Genomic DNA, 20832 nt, shown 5'->3' on the forward strand with positions numbered 1-20832 from the left:
AATTTAAAAAAAATCTTATTCATAGCGCAAACATTACACCACCAAAAGTAATCATTAACTCATGACATGATAATCATGAACTTTTAATCTTTAAACTATATTCAAGTTCCTGATTGAGGGATTTTGCCTCCTAAATAAAAGAAAAGACTTCAAGTGTTCTCAGGTATCAGAAAACTTTAAAGGCATCGTTTAACAATTTAAATCTGAGATACATTGTCCTACGTGTTATCAGTGTCTGTGATATGGTGTAATATCGAAGCCCCCCAAAAAATTGCGCTTCAAAATGATCATGAAGTGCCTCAAAAAAGTAAAACATTTTGAGTGACCGGTTTTACCATACTCATTTCCCCCAATAGACTGTTTTAAAATCTGTTGGGAAAATGGTTTTTGAAATTTCAATTTCCAATCATAAATATCTTGATAATCAGACAGGCGATCAGCTTGTAAAAGTAATGGGATTCCTGACTGACCTAAAGGTTTATAATTATGATTGCAGCATGAGCTGAATCCAGGATTTTGTTTAGAATCTGAGGTAAAGATACCCAATCCCTTTAATGCCAAGGTACTAAATGTTCCAAACCAAAGATGCTCCACATTTTTAGAAAAATGTTGGCCAATATTTTGCGGGTAAGGCCTAACTCAATGTTTATTTGTATTTATTATTGATAGCAAAGAGTTATACTGTCTGAACAGTCCTTGGTAAATTCTCTGCACAAATCTCTGAACAAATATGATGTGTGGCAACAGATCTAAAGGTTGTATACCTTGGATTAAATAGACAAAATTATTAATGAATTCAAAAATATTATTCCTCAAAAGAACAGATTGAAAGGTTGTATACCTTGGATTAAAATAGACAAAATTATTAATGAATTCAAAAATATTAGTCCTCAAAAGAACAGATTGAAAGGTTGTATACCTTGGATTAAATAGACAAAATTATTAATGAATTCAAAAATATTATTCCTCAAAAGAACAGATTGAAAGGTTGTATACCTTGGATTAAAATAGACAAAATTATTAATGAATTCAAAAATATTATTCCTCAAAAGAACAGATTGAAAGGTTGTATACCTTGGATTAAAATAGACAAAATTATTAATGAATTCAAAAATATTATTCCTCAAAAGAACAGATTGAAAGGTTGTATACCTTGGATTAAAATAGACAAAATTATTAATGAATTCAAAAATATTATTCCTCAAAAGAACAGATTGAAAGGTTGTATACCTTGGATTAAAATAGACAAAATTATTAATGAATTCAAAAATATTATTCCTCAAAAGAACAGATTGAAAGGTTGTATACCTTGGATTAAATAGACAAAATTATTAATGAATTCAAAAATATTATTCCTCAAAAGAACAGATTGAAAGGTTGTATACCTTGGATTAAAATAGACAAAATTATTAATGAATTCAAAAATATTATTCCTCAAAAGAACAGATTGAAAGGTTGTATACCTTGGATTAAAATAGACAAAATTATTAATGAATTCAAAAATATTATTCCTCAAAAGAACAGATTGAAAGGTTGTATACCTTGGATTAAAATAGACAAAATTATTAATGAATTCAAAAATATTATTCCTCAAAAGAACAGATTAAAAGGTTGTATACCTTTGATTAAACAGACAACAACTATCAATGAATTCCAAAACATTATTCCTCAAAAGAACAGGTAGTAAGGTTAGGCTAAAAGAGGTATATTTTTTGGATGAAAGGTTACCATTATTACACATTTCTTTTCACTGTAACCTAGAAAATGTCAACTCTCTTACATTTAACAAAAGGAAGTATGCATGGTCTCATTTAGGAACCCTGTATATGTTCAGCATTGTTGTTTAACAGGGCATGCACTGAACTTGCACACAATACCTACTCAGTTGTAGACCCAACACTGAAATGCTCTTTAAAAGCTCTAAAAACTCTTTTATCTCTCCCCCTCTAAAATATACTTTTTTAAAACATATAAAATATATCAGAGGAAAGAGAAATGGACAAAGTACATTCAGGTGGACAACTGGTTAAAATTCTAGTTTTCATTAACCACAAAATAGGATCAAAGTTTAATCTTTTTTAATCCTCAAGGTTTCAAATCCATTGCATTACAAAACAGAAAGCAGAGAGTCAGAAAAAGAAACAGAAAGAGGAAGAGTTAAACAGAGAGAGAGAGAGAGAGAAAGAGCATACAATAAGTGGAAATTTAGGAAGGCATAAATGCATTGTGGAAGAGAGGTGTGGCTTCATTTGCAAAAGCTGTATGGCAAGCCACACCTCCAAACGTATGGGGAGGAGTGATGAATATTTAATAAGCTTGGTGGAAGGATAATGAATATTCATGAATGAATGAAGAGACCTCTGACTGACGTACATGTAGTTGATATGATACAATGGTGCCGAGATTTGAACTACGTGATTGAGCAAACTATTCTCAAGGATCTTGGTAATAAAAATAGCAGGAATGCAGGCAATAATTTTTAATAAATAATAGATGTTAAACAATTGAATTCAACAAATAAATTTGGGTTTTCCCCTTTAATTCTTGGTCTACTATTCCCCCTTCTCTTGACCATCTTTTGAATCATACCATATTTGTAGATTTAAGTTCTTTATTATGACATTTTCACACCACACAAAAAGAATTTTAAGATAAGTTCAATATATTTTGTAGAGGACATTTTATGTGTATTATGACAGGAAGGTAAATTACTATTTCACAAAATTAAATATTGTTAAAAAAGTACTATTAACATTGACATCATAATAGACCAAATGCCAAGGATCATTGAAATAACTTTTCTGATTTCTTCTAATTACAGGGTAACAGGTGGGGGCGTCAATATTAGAGAGCCATACATACAAGAACACACCATCATCATTATTACTATCACTGATATAATCATAGTCATGAAATAAAAATTCCTACAGCTATAATCTGACAGTTTGAAACTGCATTTGGCATTTTAAAGGACGAATACATGAACTGACTAAAAACATTTGTTCAAGTCTCATGATGGTGCTTTTTTTGTACAAGGTTTTTGTGTTGTAAGCTTGTAAGCAGTACCTACATGGCTACACATGTACCTCCCAATCCATCAAGAAATGAATACAAACACATTTAAAAGTAAATGCTATCTGTTTACCTCCACAAACATATTGTTTTCTATCCCTAAAACCATAGCGATGAAAGCAACGTCTCTTTATGATCTCTATAAAGGTAATACAGAGATGCCTTAACGTTTTTGCAACAATCATTCCACTAGTTCCATTTTGTTGTTTGGCTCCAGAATGATTCAAAGCCCTATTAAAAAAGATATGCCAGATACATGAGTAGAAAGGCAAACTTTTTGCACACACTGGATCCATCTTTGTTTCATGACTATATTGCATTTGATCCTGGAATTTTCAAAAGGAAATCAACTTCTAAAATGCTTAAATTGGCGACACATTTTGAGATTAAAAATTGTTTAAAATAACAAACAAAGTTAAAGGGATAGTTGAGTTCTGTTGCAGAGGGCGGTACACAAAATAATTTTTTGTGTGATAATGAAAAACTGAGTGTCAAATTTGAAAGAACATAATATTTAAATGACAAAATCATCTTTGTTTGATCAAAATTGGTTCAAAGACGGCTGAAATATAACAATTTTTAATACTTGTGTACCACCACAAAAATTAGATATTTTGACAAATTTGAAAAAAACGTTGAAAAAAACCGAAATAACGCCTTTTACGTCGTATTTCAGCCAATGCCGATGTTGGCTTTTTTGTTGCCATTTTCGTGTTGCTTATATTACCCACAATTAGCCGGCTCATGTATTGTTATTTTTAATTAAATAATTAATTAACGGTCACCATGTTTTTTTTAAAGTGGAGCTGAATTGGTATGATTGTATTGGCTAAATTTCACACATTTTGGGGTCTAAAATTACCTTCATAGCAATTTTAGGTTCTAAAAGGGCACTATAAATCTCATAGATAAGGATAAGAGCAATAACCATGCACTTTGAAGGCATTTGCAGTCTGAAAACAGAACTCAACTATCCCTTTAACTAACTACACTGATATCCTGTCATGGAAGGGCATGCCTTCATCTCCATTTGTTGTCGCTCAGCCATAAAATAATTTTCTCAAAATTCTTTTGCCATAGAAAATATTTGTGGTCTTTGGCCATTGTAAATTGTGAATCATTCTCATTCTGTAATTTTAATGATATCGATCTTTAACTTACAAGCAAGCAAAGAACAAACCAAACAAAAAACACAAACAAATTCCCCCAAAAAAGCTAGCTGGTATTTTAGATAACATATGTTCACTTTTGCAAAACTCATACCAAGGAAATACCAATAACCTTCTAAATATAAGGCCTGTCCTCATCAGCTTGAGTTTGCCAAATAACCTGAAATTGCGTTTTCACCAGACCGATACGCTCATCACAAACTAGCTCGGATGGGCGCAAATTAGCCTGCTATTTCTGAAATAGTGGGATATTTTGGAAACAAGACCAAGATTTCTCTGGATATTTTCTTGACCAAGTATCCTGCCAATTGCAACTGCGGGCTGATGAAGACGCAAATTAATTGGCTGCGATCAGGTTTTAGCAGGTTATTTGGCAAACTCAAAAAGGCCTGTTTTCATCAGCTCGAGAAGTGGGAATTTTGTCATTGGACCAATTATATATCACATTTATAGAAACGAAGTAGTGTTTGAAACTTCTTAAATCACATATCAGTTTCATACTGTACAGTAACTAATTCAGATGAACATATGTGCTTTGTTCAAATTGTATGCAATACAGCTGAACACTGACAAAATGGTATTCAACTATTATTCATACCATTCTAGAAACACAATCGGTTGTATGAAATGCTTCATACATCAAACTTGCCTTTAAACTGAAAGGAGCCTCAAAATGAAAGTCCTTGATAAAACCTATTCATGGTACTTTTGGTAGATTTGTAAGAGTATATTTTCCTATAAATCATGACATCATAAAAAATAGAGCATTAAATTTATTAAAATGAAACTGTTACTTCCTTGTTTTCCAACTTTGCAGACACATCCCACTTTGATGAGAGACTACAGGGGCTGGTAGGGTAAGGGCTGAAACTGATATAACGCTTGTTACCCGGATGAGCCTTGCACACAGGAAGGAAAACCCAAATTCCTGTTTATTTGCCTGAACTTTAAAAACACCCTGGCAGGAATAAAAAAAACTTGCCTCTAAAACTAGGTCCCCTGATTATCAAGCCTTTATTTCCTGCTTGAAAATACTTTTCATCCTGGTTATTGTGCTACATATTTTACGCCCTGTCCTATGAACATACAATGCTACAGGCGATTAATATTTCTAAAATCATTTTAACCCAATATGTTAATGTTATAAAATCAAAGTCAACCGACTTACAACTTTATCTCAGTTATAAATTATAGTCCTATCATAACTGCAAGAAATAAGTTATATTCATACAAATGTCTGACAGTTTCCAGCAATTGCTTTTTAATTTTTTATCTATAACCATTACTGTATCACTGATTTGCTTAGTTCAGCAACTGAATGATACATCAATTTCAATCAACCTTGTTGTGGTGTGATCGAGTGGATACGTCGTCGGACTGTCGACCACAAGGTCTGCGGTTCGAGTCCCGCGGCGGCACTAATGTCCTTTGACAAGACATTGATCTACATTTGCCACACTCAACCCAGGTGATGTAAATGGGTACCTGGCAGGAATTCATTCCTTGAAATGCTGGAGCGCTGTAATGGCAGCTAGGCTAAAGCGGGGTAATAATAAACGCGCCTTGGAATAGAATTTCTAGATAGACGGCGTTAAAGAAAATGCCTATTGTTATTATTATTAATTTTAAATTGGATGTAAATTGATGTAAGTTTGTGTTCATAATTTCACGATACTTGGTAATGTATGGAGCAAGAAAAATGACCAAATACCTTTCCTCCTCCCAAACAAACAAGCAAACAAACTAAACAAAATAAAACAAACAATTAGAAACAAACAATTAGAAACAAACAATTCAAATTCTCGAAATATGAAGGAAGCAGGACTTTGGGAATCCGGAATGGGGTATCTTTACGTCAACAAGATCGAAGTGAATACTGCATACATATCATGAAATCTGTGATCCAGAATATTGAGATCAAAGGCAATTGGAAAAACTAGTGCTGAAAACGTCCTTGTAAAATACAATGAAAAATGAAAATAGTGAGTGACACAGCAATATAGAGGGTAGTCTGGTGTATATACTCAAAACAGAAATCTGCTCCTGTTCTATTGTGCTTCGTTCGGGTTCATAAAATGGAGAGCAGAGAGTCAAGAAAGCATTGGGAGAGAGAGAGAGAAAAAAAAACAGAAAGGGAGAGAGTACTAAGGGTGAGATTAACAAATAGAGACAGTGCCAGAGGAGTTGGAAGGTAGAAAATCTTTTTGTCCCAGAGCTTTCAAAATCTTGTCTTTTGCAACATTCTAAAGCTTTTATGAACACTAAGAGGATTGGCAAACAAGAAGGCTACTTTCTAAATACCTATCTTTTAGTTTGGAATTGTAAAGGGTACATGCCTATGCCTCCTGCAATGGAGAATTTTAACTGTCTGAATAAACACAGAATTATCTCATGACCTATCATGCACGTCATATTCATACCAGTGAGCTAGGGATCATCTCAACAATACTAGCATGGTTTGCACACCAGAGGGAGCTATTCCACTTCTAAAACTAGCTTTGGTTAGGGTATGATAAGGTGATCCCTTGAACTTGCAGCAGTGGTATTTTATAGTTGTACAACCTATGCTCCAGCAACAATTGTTCCACAGTCAATATCCTGCACAAACATATACTCAAAACTTCAACCCTGGACCCAAACATTATATCTAAACCCTAACCCTAAACCAAAATTTAAACTCAATCGCTGGGGCTAAAAGATAAAGTTGAGTTCTGGTCATGCGATTACATTGTGAAAGGAAGTGTGGAATCGATCAGAAAAGGTTGATCATGTAGCATACATGTAAGTATTGGTATGTACTGCAAGGTTCTGGAAACATCAAAATGATAAGAAATTTGGCCCAGTCTGTACACAGAAAGATGCATATGGGACTATATAAAAAAAAGTGGCATAAAATGTGGTTCTCATTTTTAAGCAGTCGCGTGTCATATTTGGAATATGAAGGCATTTGAAGAGCCATGCTTTCAGGAAACATTTCTTTCTCTGATGTTCTTCCAAATTGCATAATAACAATGAAAATGCTCACAAATTATTTTTCACCTCTCCCATGCAAGAACTCAACCTTCTCTTGAACCCTGTAACTTTCTATCTCTGACAGAGTAAAGCTAAGAGCAGTTGTCATCAGAACAAATGTAACTAGAAGCACCCCCAAAACAAGAATTCAAAATTGGTAAAATTTGTCATTATAGCCAAAGGTCAAGCCCACTGTCCACTCATAATAACTAAAATATATTTACCAGGAAATTACTCTTTACTTACAGATTGACGTTGAGATAACACATCTATTGGTTTAATATTTGTAGACCCAAAGTTGCACAGATAAATATTTGAATGCAGTGTATTTGAGGGAAATGAAGAACAAAAAGCCTGATAATTCATCTTTTAATCTCGCAGTGATTATCATTATTGAGGACCGTCATACTGACTTTTGTTTTCATTATAATCAGGCAAGTAAGGCCCCCCCCCCCCCACCTGCAAAATAAACAACAAGGAAACATGCACTAGACTTCAATATTTTGATGGGTGAAGTCACACTTGACCCTGTCCTTACCTTATAATTAGTTTTCATCACGAAGTAAAAAGGAAAAAAAAATTGCAGCTACAAGGATGGCTTTTTTAAAACTTTCTCTCTCTCTCTATCTGTTTAAGTATCTCTGTCTCCATCTGCCTCTCTCTCTCTCTCTCTCTCTCTCTCTCTCTCTCCTATATATGGGTGCTTTCATGATGTGGCTAAAAAGAATTCTTGTAACCATCTGCCGAGAGGAAGAGGGATGTTTACTCCTGTGTATACTCTCAAACAGTTTTACATTGTACATCCTTGTTTCAAAAACCCTGTTTGGTATATGTAACACCAACAGAAAACAGATTCTTTATTATACAATGTATATGGACAATAAAACTTGAACTTGAAACTTGAAATAGGTGCTAATACTATATTGTAAAGGACCATTAATCATGACCTAATGGCCTGCCCAGAAGGAACCAAGGCCTGATATGAAGTGGTTTCCTTTTGGGCCTTTATACTTCCAGGAATGACAGCGTATAAACAGATCAGAAATCCTCTATTAAACCACATCATGCATCCTTTACCATGCACAATCATTTCCTGAAGTTGTTTAGCTCCAAGAAAAGAACGGACCACTAAAATGTAAAATGTGGGCAAATTTGACCTATTAAGGTAATGCATAGTGCCGGCCAAGGTTATGAGTTGGCTGAAAATATCTAGATTGTCTATAATAATATTATCTTCCCTTCAAATGATTCTATTACAGATGTATATGTTATCGTCTGTTTGGAACCCATAAGGCGTTAACTCCAGTACTCAAACACAGGTTTAACGTCCTTTAGCTCAGTACAGACATTTTGTACCTTGGTAAATTTAAGTGAAAGATACATGATAAAGAATGAGGGTTCAAATCTCTACCTACATGTAAGTTTTCTATCTTGATATGTAGGGGAATTGTGTTATAGTGGTTTGCACACTTGACTCTCAATGAAGAGATTGAGGGTTCAAATCTTTGCCTGGTGTCTACAGTAGTACATGTGTCTTTCCTCTAGTGCTGTAACATCACGGATATCTCCAATTCCGTTTAACCGCCAGTCAAAACCGGACGGTTTTCGGTTAAACGATTTTTAAAAAAATTTTAAAAAAATTTAAAAAAAAAAAAAAAAAAAAAAAAAAAAAAAAAAAAAAAAATCATTTTTTTTTTTTTTTTTTTTTTTTTTACCGACTCTGTCGGCAACTTTCATTTAACTGCGAGGTGCATTTAAAGGAGCCGATTTGTGCTTGTGAACTTGTCACAAATAATAGTAACAATGTTGTTTTTAGAAGAATGTGTAAGATCATTAATGTAAATTAAAAACAGTAGAGGACCTAGGACAGAACCTTGTGTAAAAGTTGGATGAATTATTATTATAAACTACATATTGAGATGATGAGATCTATTACAAAGATTACTTTCAAACCAAGATGACAGACAAATTGGAGTGTTGTTCTAGTTTTGGAGTGGTGAGTCAACACACAGATTACTGAGCTATGAGACATTGCCAGGCATAGTGCCAGGTGGAGGGGCATAAATCGAAACTTTAAAAAAAAAAAAAAAAAAAAAAAAAAAAAAAAAAATTATTAAAAAAAAAAAAAAAAAAAAAAAATCGGGAAAACGAAACCGTCCAATTGAAAACGGAATCCGCCATGGGCGGTCGGATACCGGACGGTTAAACGTTTGACTACAGCACTACTTTCCTCACCTAGGTGTTGAATGGGTACCTGTCAGAATTTACTCCTTGAAACAAGCTGTGCATTGACACCAGCTATAAGGGCTACAGCAGGCTAGCAATTTTCATAACACTTGGAAACCATTTTTAGGTATGAAATGACATGTGCTACATAAAATCATTATCAGTATGATTGGAATATACCATGCATCACGTTCTTTAATCATGTAGACAATGTAAGATGTCAGTACCAATAACAACAATAGAACAATGTGCATGTACTAATGACCACATTTGCATTCTTGTTTCAAAAACCAAAAAGACATCAATTATAGTAAGACTGATAGCCAGAGTATCTAAACTGGTAAACATATATTTCTAATACTTGTAAACTAACTCCTTAGGGTGCTTCACTGACAAGATTTCTTTTGAATGGGTCTAAAAAATGAAGCAAATTATTTGGTTTCTATTCCTAATCATCAACTACCAAACAAAACTTTCCTTTACCAAAGATAACATGAGACTACAAGTTTACAAGTAGCTAATACAGAATACAAGGTTTAAAATGTGCCATGAATCCCATTTGTTTATATTAAATGGGAAAGTGTTTTTAATCACCACTTGACTTTGAGCATAATTGACAGAAAATGAACCTGTAATCAATTACATATCCAGTACTTCGTCATGAAAGTCAACCTTCCACACCCCCCCCCCCCCCCCCCCCCGGAAAGATATCTAACTTTTGAATAAATATAAAGAGTTATTCATTATGCATGTATCAGTTACTATTGTAAATTTGTTTTTAAGGTGTGGTAATGAAACCCACAATTACAAAATTGCAGTAATAATCAATAAAAACAATTTATTTTTTTCTGGTTCACCTCCTTGATGACATATTTATTATTACCTGTCATAGCACAAAATGACTAATAAAAATCATCAAATATTGTTGTAATTGTTGTTGCTTTGTCAAGGTCAGTGGTGACTGTTATATGCATGGCCTTCATGAGCACTGTTAGTCTAATTTCAAGTGCTTAAAGGTAAAGACCGGTAGTGGTAAAGTTGCGGTTTAAGGGTTTTGGGTGCAAAATATCCATTCAATATTGTTTAAATATTGCCTTCAGAGGCTTAGATGGCAATATTTCAACCTGAATTTGCAAAAAAAACCCAGAAATATATGCCCAAATGTTCAAGTGCATTCACGATATCTATCCAGGCCGGATTGATATGATAATTTACCAAATATATCAATTAGTAGGCCGTTTCCCGGAAAAAATTGTATCGTCACGTATTGGTCATAACATATTCTTTCACGTGATTGGTAATAAGAGCTTTCATTTCATTTTTTTGAGAGGGGGCATTTCCAAAACTGGTTTGTACCTTTAAGACACTACATTTATGACAACTTCTGATCAATGATGCACGATGGCAACAGTGCCCTGACCCCATTCCAATGGGAAGGGGAGGGGGGTCAATTCAATCAAAAGGAAGATACTCCTGGCCATACATTGTAGATAATCAATATACCCATTTTACTCTGACATTACAACAGATAATCCCAGCTTAATTTATCTCCTGTCTGTCAAAACCCACTACACTTTGCAATCCCCTATCTTCTACATGTATGTCCTAACTGTGTGCTTATGACATGACTATTAAAAGACTCTTGCCTTATCAGGGGAGTGTTTCAAAAAGACTAAGATCGACTTTAACTTGGACTTAACTATGGCAGGCCGTTTATGCCACTGTTTTCTCTCACTATTACTGGCATTGGTTTCACAAGGGAGGCACCAATTGTGGTCACAAATCTACAGAATTTACATTTTCTGATAGTTCATTACCGAAGGAAAAAATATTTTCTAAAGATCATAATTGAGAGACCAATGCTGATAGCAACCAGTGGCACAAACAGCCTACCATAGTTAAGTCCAACTTAAAGTCGATCTTAGTCTTTGTGAAACACTCCCCAGGACTGCACATACTATTATTACTGTCTGACAATTCTTTTTTCTTTGCTGGATATCTAATGAAGTCTAAAATGTTGCTAATGCACCTAGCAAAAGGTTGTTAGCAGGAGGATTCCTGATAGTTTGAACTACATGTAAGTTTGAAGTCTGGTTAATGAAACTGTATTTTGAGAGATACTAACTGAAAGCAATTCTGAATTGTGTATCATGCGGTAGACCAATTGACTAAACAACATATAAACAATCCTATGGAAACAGATTTATCAAAACCATGTTGTCTAGTGCTTCACACGCTATCAAATTTTTATTTAGAGTCATCTATTTCCTCATACCTATTTGTTACAATATGCAAACACCTAGATTCTTACCAAAATTTACTTTATTGTAATGCAGTGATCATTCTCAAGTTTGGTAGGTTATCCCATTGCGGAGCCCCATGAGTGTTAAGTCTACTACTACATGTACTAATGCTACTACGACTACCACTAACAAATCTACTACTACTACATCTTATTTTCAGTATTATTACTATTACCAATACCAATCTAACATCATCTGACAACTTAAAAAGAACTACCCCTGATAGGGGACAAAAGCTATCTAGTAGGCCATGGCTCTAAGCAATTGGATAGATACCCCCCCCCTTTTTTTTGGGGGGGGGGGGGGAGATTTACATGTGCAGGTGGACAAACATTAAAATAGAATTTGACTAGGTGCGAAGTGGCCAATGGGTCAACTGTAAGGTATTGGACACAAGGCCTTTTGAAAGACAACCTCTATATCACCTACCGGTTGTACTAATCTGCATAGCTCTAATGATGGTATAATGGTAAATTTATATAGATTCTAAGTTAAAAAAGCCAATGCCATTTAACACATTTCTCTTTACTACAGCTACAGTTATGTCATGTATATACAGCTGGAAAACCTTAATCTGTTTACCGTACTTGATCATTCTCAACCACTGAGGTCAAACACTTGGGTTCAATTTTATCTAGGGTATCACCAAGGAGAAATGACGGAACCTGGTAGGAAAAAAGCCTAAACCAGAGTTCTAACGTGATGCAGTAAACTGAAGGTGTGAATAAATGGCCAGAGAATATATATTTTGGAGGTCAAAAAATTAAAAAAATTAAATTTGCACGCAACACTGACCAAAATGAAAAAGAAGTTTGTCCTATTTGATTGTGTGACTGAAATTTTCATACATAAAACATGCAAAGGACAAATTGGTGGAAATACAAGCAACAGCAAACACTTTCACATTCAGTTTATAATGTGGGTGTAGTCCTCCAAATCCTGATTTAGATGCAACTATGTACTTGTTCTTAATTTTCAACCATTTATGTTCATAACAATTGCAACAAAAGTACAGTGAAGTTTCCTGTTTGTCATTTTCCTCACTTTCAGCACTAGATGGCGCTAGAGCACTCCAGTCATCAGTGAACTTGATATATGCATGTACATGTTATGACCAATTCCAATACTACATGGAGATAACAGAAATGTATCAAAGAGTTTTGTCTCGAAAAGGGATATCCTTGACTTCCTTTGGTCTCTAATCTTATCCTCCGGCCTTAGATTTTAAGTCCTGTTTTGAGTTTATTGTACTCTGTTTTTCTTGGTAAAATACTAATTTAAAGGTACTATGTCCCATTTGCAGGCCAAAAAATGAAAAGGTTAAATTCCAATGGCATTTGGAAGATAATACTAATTTAAAACTCCCCTTAAAAAAAGGGAGCTTGAAAATGTCTTTAAGTGGGAAAATAATGACTATTAGAAATTGACTTAGGAGCTATAGAGCCAATAAGTAATAGTCTTGATTTTCAGACCATTGTACCGCATGGTCGTACGTTTAATGCTGCGCAAAGATTCAATCAGTTTAATTTTGGCCATTATAAGATGTGGGTTATTGATGTAGACAAATCCTTTACAGCTCATTTTATGTACGTTATTACCCCCCCCCCCCCCCCCCCCCAAAAAAAAAGCCAGTCAGTCACTCAATAGTGTCTGACAGTGAAGTCTAGCAAGTAAACGGGTTTCCTTGCATAATTTGAATATTAGGACACTGCTATCGTTTAAATTTCACAGATAGGACATACATTGTACATGACATATTCATAATTCCTGCAAAGTTCTACAGAATTTCAGGTTGGCTGCAAAAGGGACATAGTATCTTTAAAGACCCTGTCAGAAGTGAAAAATGAAATAGATGAATTATATATCAAGGGACAGCTCATAATAATAATAATAAATAATAATAAAAACGTTACTTATAAAGCGCTTACCACCGAAGTCTCTAAGCGCTATAAAGCCATAGATTACAATGATATTTCAATTATATGCTATTTTAGTGTCTGTCAGAAAAGGAACAGCTCTCTGAAAACTCAAAATCTAAACTTTGAAAACTCAGAAGCTGTGGACCTAAAAACTAGCTTGATGACGATGAAACGGCCAGTTAGAAAGCAACAGAGGAGAAAAAGGTGATTAAATAGCCGATGAAAAGAAGAGAAATAGGCGATTAAATTCTGGTGTATAAATGGATACCAGGTAAGATTTGAAAATCATGGTTAGAATAGTAAAATAGCAACTGGCTGGAATGCTCCCTGTGGAGCCGAGAATGTGCAATGGCAATACAGATATCATAACCCCGGGCCCAATGACCAGGGTCAATAAGCCAGTTCGTAAATAGCTTCGGAACGCATGACCCAAAATATCCACAGATCGTTTACACGATGGATACATCCCATTTTTAGAATAATCACTGCCGAAGTGATGGAGGTGCTTTATGAATACCTTTTGTTTGTGTCTTGAGAAGAATACTTCCACCTGTGTGTCATATAAATGTACTGTCGGTGCATAAATGAATACTGATTACATAACTTTCATGAGCACGATACCAGTATTCGTCTCTATGGGTTTTACAATTTGGGAACAAATGACCTTTATCTGCCCATGCGCAGATAGTATTTACCAACGGGCTTATTATAATTTGAGACACACTATCATCATAAAATTCTAATGTTCTTCCCAAGAAAAGTTTATAAAGATGAATGAACTTACCTTCATCTCGCCCTCTACATGTATCAGGTCCCAAGTACTCTCAATCTTTGAGAACGCATACTTTATGTTCTCTTCTACTTTCTCATTGCACTGCAAAGATATAAATACGAACCATAACATATTAAAAACTTCTACAATAACTTCCACTTCCATTTCCAATACAATAGACATCAAATTGAAAGGACATTCTTGTATGCCAATTGCCCATGAGTCCGATAGCTCATCAGGACAACAAACTATGGGACGGATGATTATCAGGCTCATGAATCCTCAGAAAAGTTTTCAGAAGGCCCAAGAGACGGACAATGTTGGTTTATTAAAGGTAGATAACACTGTTGGCTCATGGGTCATCAAGTCTTGTGAACCCTCTTTTTGTTCATGAAGGCCTGCAAAAATGATGATGTCAGTTGTGCAGTCTGTCGGTCTCATAGGCCACCAGTACTGTGAGCTGTTGGTCCTATGGGTTATAGCCATGTAAAGAACAGGATAACTCAAGAAATCACATTAAAGAGAGCTTTGAAAGGACCGAGATATTTGTTTACAATCCGTCTAAACCATGCAACAAATTTGTATAGTGGTATAGTCAAATGCGCAGACAAACAGAAGATGTTGCAGGTTTATAACCCTCCTGGTAAGAAGTTTTTCACTGGGGGTAGTTGTTGAAGTTGAAAGTAACCGCCCTAGAGTGTATTTGAATGACTAAATATTTGGAGGTTATTGTCCTTGTGGGTGGTTGTCCTGGGGTAGTTGTCTGAGGGCCAGGAAGACAACATTGTCCTTGAGGTACTTTTCCTTGGTGTAAGTGTTTTGGGTTAATTTTCAATGAAGAGTACATGTAGATTAACATGGAGTAGTTGTATGTGGGTCACTACTTTTGTTTTGGGGATGGCAATTTGGTAGTAATAGTCCTGTGGTAGCTCAACATGAAGTAGCTGTCTGGTAGTTATTGTCTGAGTGGTGGTTGTCCAGGTTTAGTTGTCTAGGGAATAGTGTCCTTGTGGTATTTTTTCTTGAGGTGAGTTGTACATTGAATACATGTAGTTGTCAAGGGTTTATTGTCTGAGCTGAGAGGTGTATTTCTTTAGGTAATTGTTTTTGGGGTAATTACGGAAGGGGGGGGGGGAGGTACTTATACAAGGATGTAGTTATCAGGGGTCATTGCCCTGAGGAAGGTTGTCTATGGGGATAGTCAAGAAGTAGTTGTCTAAGGAATCTAAGGAGTCCAGGGGGGGGGGGTTCACAAAACTTGTCATCAGTGACAAATGACAGTTTTCGTTAAAAGCTACTGGAATCCTTGTTTCTGATTGGTTATCAGCAGATTTGTCACTTATTTTTGTAATTTGTCATTGAAAAAGGCTTTGTGAAACAGGTCCCAGGGGTAGTCATCATGGGATGATAGTAAGAGAGGTAGTCTTTCAGGGTAGTTTTCAAGGGATCGTTGTCCTTGGAGGAAGTTGTCCAGGGACAGTTGTCCTAATTTGTAGCAGATCTACTAGTGATAGCTTGTTTTCAGATCTAGGTGTGTCAGCAAATACATTGTGCCACTTATATAATTCAATTATTACTGTGTTTTTTTTTGTTTATATATATGTACTTTTATTGATTATACAAAATTCCATGTAACATTTCTATTTACTTAATTTGGACAAATAAAATTGAATTGAATTGAATTGGATTGGGTCTTTGTCCTGTGGGAAGTTAGCTGAGGGTAATTTAAATTGGGGTTATATTGAACAAGGAGTAGTTTTCTGGGGGTACTTGTTCTGGAGATACAAATTGTCCATGGGTAATTGTCACAAGGGTAGCTGTCTATGGGGATATTTCTAACAGGAATTGTCCTAAAGGAGTTTTATCCTTTGATGGTAGATGTGCATGGAATAAATATCTGGTGGACAATGTTCTTTGGACAAGGGTAATAATCCTTAGGGGTTCTTGTCTTTGCGGTGGTTGTCCAGGGAAAGTTGTCCAGCCACAGTCCAGGGATAGATGTCCTGATGCGAGATAGACCGGGCTGTTGTGATAGCTTGTGTTCAGATTGAGGCGTGTCTACACATAGATTTTGCCATGGGGTATTTGTCCTGGAGGAAGATTTTTGGGGTAATTTTCCAAGGGAGCAGTTGAAAATAGATAACTTTTCTGAGGGTAGTTGTCCTGGGGATAGTCATCCTGCAGATATTTGTCCTGTGAGATATTCTCCATGGATAATCGTCACAGGAGTGAGATATTGTCCAAGAGAATTGTCCTACAGGTATCATTCCTTGGAGTAGAAAATTATACTGGGAGGGTAGTTATACATGGAGTTAATGTCTGGGGGTCAATGTTCATAGGAATGGTCCTCATTAGGGGTAGTTGTCCTTGAAGGTGGTTACTCTTGGAGGTAGTCGTCCATGGATAGTCATCCTGACAGACCTACCTGTTTTGATAGCTTGTGTTCACATGTAGGTGTGTCTGCCACATATTCGTCATGGGGTAGTTCGCTGGGGGTAATATACCTTTAGGTATGTTGGACATGGGTACTTGTCCCCAGGGTAGTTTGTCTGTAGATTATTGCCTACAGGAATTGTCCTAAAGGTAGCTGTGCATGGAATAATGTCTGGTGGTCTTGTTCTTAAAAATAGTTATCCTTAGGGGTAGTTATCTCTAGGGGTAGTTGTCCTTTGGGCTAGTTGTTCAGGGGTAGTTGTTGGAGGCAGATGTCCAGGAAAAGTTGTCCTAATACAAAGTAGACCGACAATACTTGTTGTGATAGCTCATGTTCTGAATGAGACATGTCTGCACATATATTTTGCCAAGGAGATAGTCCTCCTGATAGGAGTTAGACCTACATGATGTGATACCTTTTGTTTAGATTGAAGCGTGTCTGCACATAGATTTTGCTATGGGGTATTTATCCTGGGGGTCGAAACTTTGGGGTAATTTTCATAGGGAGTTGTTTAATATGGAGTAGTTTTCTGTGGAAGTTGCCCTGGGGATAGTTATCCTGGAGGTTTTTTCCCTTGGGAATATATAATTATGCTTGAAGGTTAGCTGTACATGGAATATATGTCTGTTCTTGAGAATGGTTATTCTTAAGGGTAGTTATCCTTGGAGGTGGTGGCTCCTGGAGGTAGTCATCAAAGGGATAGTCGTCCTGATAAAAAGTAGACGTACCTGTTGTGATAGCTTGTGTTCAGCTGGAGGCGTGTCTGCACATATCGTCCTGGCATACAATGTATCAGGATTGTCTCTGACCTGACCAAAACAGAACATTCACAAATTAATTTGTTTTATAGATGATCCAACATCACATCAAACCAAAAACTTTCAATTTCTATCACAGAAGATCTGACATTACATAAAAATTAACTTCCTTCACAGATGCATGAGACCCAGCCCTAAATGAACTATTTAACAAATTGACATGGTTAGGAATTGTTTTATCAATTTGTACAGTACAAGAATGTAAGGAAAAAATAAAAGGAAACTGATTAATGTTCTGCAAGCAAAGAAATAAAGTTGATAATGAAACAGCACAAATTCTTTTCCACTATAGCACTGATTATCTTCACATCATGGACGTAATGTAAGTAAGAAGAAATTTTGAAGGAATTACATAATAATAATTACCATCCATATGGTCTTGCATCCTATCAATTTCGGGTTCAATGTTTCCAAATGTATTTTCAGCAGTTAAATATTACCTCTTCTCAAATCACCTCTAGTATCTTGGCCGGTATTCAATTCAATACTTAGAATAGTAAGAACTTTACTAAGTAAATTACTAAGCAAAGAACTTTACTTATCTCATATTCAAATCGCATTTTAAACTTGTACATAAATGAAATCAGACAAAATCTAAGTAAAATACTTTCTGATAAGCATTATGACATCACACGGTCAATCAAAAGTAATACGCAATTAATGCGAAACAATAAATGTGTGTTAACATGATTGTGCGAAGGTTATGAAACTATGTTAGAAAACCATATGCCTGCCAATCAAGGCCTCCAAATAATTGGCTTAAGTCTGGTAGCGAGCTGTCTTAAAGTTAAGGTAAAATACTTAGCCAAATGTTTGAACAGAATACCAAAATTGGCTAAGTTTTTCATCCATATTTCGAACTTAAGTATTGAATTGAATACCGGCCCTGGTTCACAGAAAATGCTAGACTTGAAGGGATTGGGGTACACAAGTTACACATTTCTGCTGTGGAACAGGCTTTCTTGTTTTGATAACATTCTGAACAGTAGAGAAAATATTAAGTGATTTATAGTTCATCTGGGTTGTACCTCTGAGCTCAACTACACATAGAATATAGGTGAAAAACAGTGACGGAAACGATTTGACCCCCTTAGAATTGGCAAGCGTATACTTCTATATTATGATCGATAAACATAACTAAAATGTAGCAAAAAATATATGCCATCTCCTACATAAATCTGTAAACATACCTTACTAACAAATTGATGAAAGTGGAAGCGATACTAGTGTCTAATTTGTCTCCAAGCTTGCGAAAAGCAACTTTCTGTATCTCTTTCTGAATCCAGCTAATTATGAGTACCTTGTCTAGAGGCTTGAAAATGAGTTCTTTATTCACAATAAGTAGAAAATTACCAATTTAGGTGAGGTTTTGAAGCTTTTGCTTGCCATGCACCAAGCTTCTTCAGTTTCCCCTACCATATCGTCATATTGCATCAGCAACAGCACCAGCAGCTTTAAGGGTCTAAAGAAGCTTGCATGGTAGTAAGCAAAAGCTCACCAAAACAGGTCATTTCTCTACCCATTGTGGAGAAATAACTGATCTTAAAGCTTCTAGACAAAGGACTCGTAATGCGCAGGATTCAAGATAAGATTCAGTAAGTAGCTTCTTGCGAGCTGGAGACGAAAAAGAAATCAGAAATGATTCCACTTTCATCAATTTGTTAGTTAAGGTATATTTATGTAGGAGATGGCATATATTGTTCACTACTTTTTAATTATGTTAATTAATAGTAATATGAAAATTGAACCTCTTCTGAGACCTGCTTAGAAGAAACTTACTGTATTTCTTTCTGAATCCTGTTCGTCGTGGATATCTAAGGCAGCTTCGATGGCATCAAAGAATTCCTCTTCTTTCATGATACTGTGAGGTCCTTCCTGTAATGAGAACGAGAGGAAAGAAAACTTTCAAAAGCCGCACAAATTAATGTGAATCGCAACTTGGAAATATGATTCCTTTCGAGGGGATTAAAATGATGACTAGAATACATGAGTAATTATTCCTGGCAGCAGGATGACTGACAGGTGAAACAAAAGTTTATAATTCTATGAATCAACAGTAAATGCCAGCCTTCTCAAATTGTAAGGGAAGTATGTTTCATCCTGATGAGTACGATTCAATTCACACTGATGTATGAATAAAAGATGTTTAAGATGAATCACTTTTTTTTTAACTTTCTAACTTCAGTGTGATGTATGGGGGGGGGGGGTGGGGTGCCCTCCAGTCAAGCCCATTCAACCATATTGAATAACTTACTTCATGAACAGAAAAAAAGAAGGAAAAATAGTGTACAGTCTTTAATATGCATGTGTGCCACTAACAACCCCCTTAGTACAGCTGATTTACCTCATTGTCAGGACCCCCCATCCTGGGTGTCACTATGCTTTATGTACAAGAAACTTACTTACATGAATACTATCTCCAGGGGATTAGTATAGCTAATTTACCTCATACCGGTAGTCAGAAATCCCTATCCTGGGTTTCACTATGCTTTATTGGGAGAAACTTACTTATACTATCTCCAGGGGATTAGGACAGCTAATTTACCTCATACCGGTAGTCAGAAACCTCTATCCTGGGTTTCACTACGCTTTATGTACAAGAATCTTACTTTAATATACTATCTCCAGGGGATTAGTACAGCTCATTTACCTCATAGTCAGGACCCCCTATCCTGGGTTTCACTACGCTTTTATGTAAAAGAACCTTACTTATACTATCTCCAGGGAATTAGTACAGCTAATTAACCTCATAGTCAGGACCCCCTATCCTGGGTTTCACTATGCATAATGTACAAGAACCTTACTTATACTATCTCCAGGGGATTAGTACAGCTGATATAAGTCATAGTCAGGACCCCTATCCTGGGTTTCACTATGCTTTATGTACAAGAACCTTACTTATACTATCTCCAGGGGATTAGTACAGCTGATTTACCTCATAGTCAGGACCCCTATTCTGGGTTTCACTATGCTTTATATACAAGAACCTTACTTATACTATCTCCAGGGGATTAGTACAGCTGATATAACTCATAGTCAGGACCCCTATCCTGGGTTTCACTATGCTTTATGTACAAGAACCTTACTTATACTATTTCCAGGGGATT

At 35.7% G+C, this 20832-nt stretch overlaps 1 protein-coding gene across 1 annotated transcript in view; it reads right to left on the reverse strand.

Moving 5' to 3' along the window:
- The window catches only part of LOC764939 (collagen type IV alpha-3-binding protein), a 50491-nt gene that overhangs the window by 12189 nt on the left and 17470 nt on the right, over positions 1-20832 (reverse strand). Inside the window, exons 6-8 of the mRNA XM_030976275.1 lie at positions 19505-19600; positions 17636-17716; positions 14486-14575 (exon numbers count right to left, since the gene is read on the reverse strand). Of these exons, the coding sequence (XP_030832135.1) occupies positions 14486-14575; positions 17636-17716; positions 19505-19600 (267 nt within the window). The remainder of the gene's footprint in view (positions 1-14485; positions 14576-17635; positions 17717-19504; positions 19601-20832) is intronic.

This window comes from Strongylocentrotus purpuratus, unplaced genomic scaffold, assembly GCF_000002235.5.
Source record: "Strongylocentrotus purpuratus isolate Spur 01 unplaced genomic scaffold, Spur_5.0 spur5_scaffold_9, whole genome shotgun sequence".
NCBI classification, from domain to species: domain Eukaryota; kingdom Metazoa; phylum Echinodermata; class Echinoidea; order Camarodonta; family Strongylocentrotidae; genus Strongylocentrotus; species Strongylocentrotus purpuratus.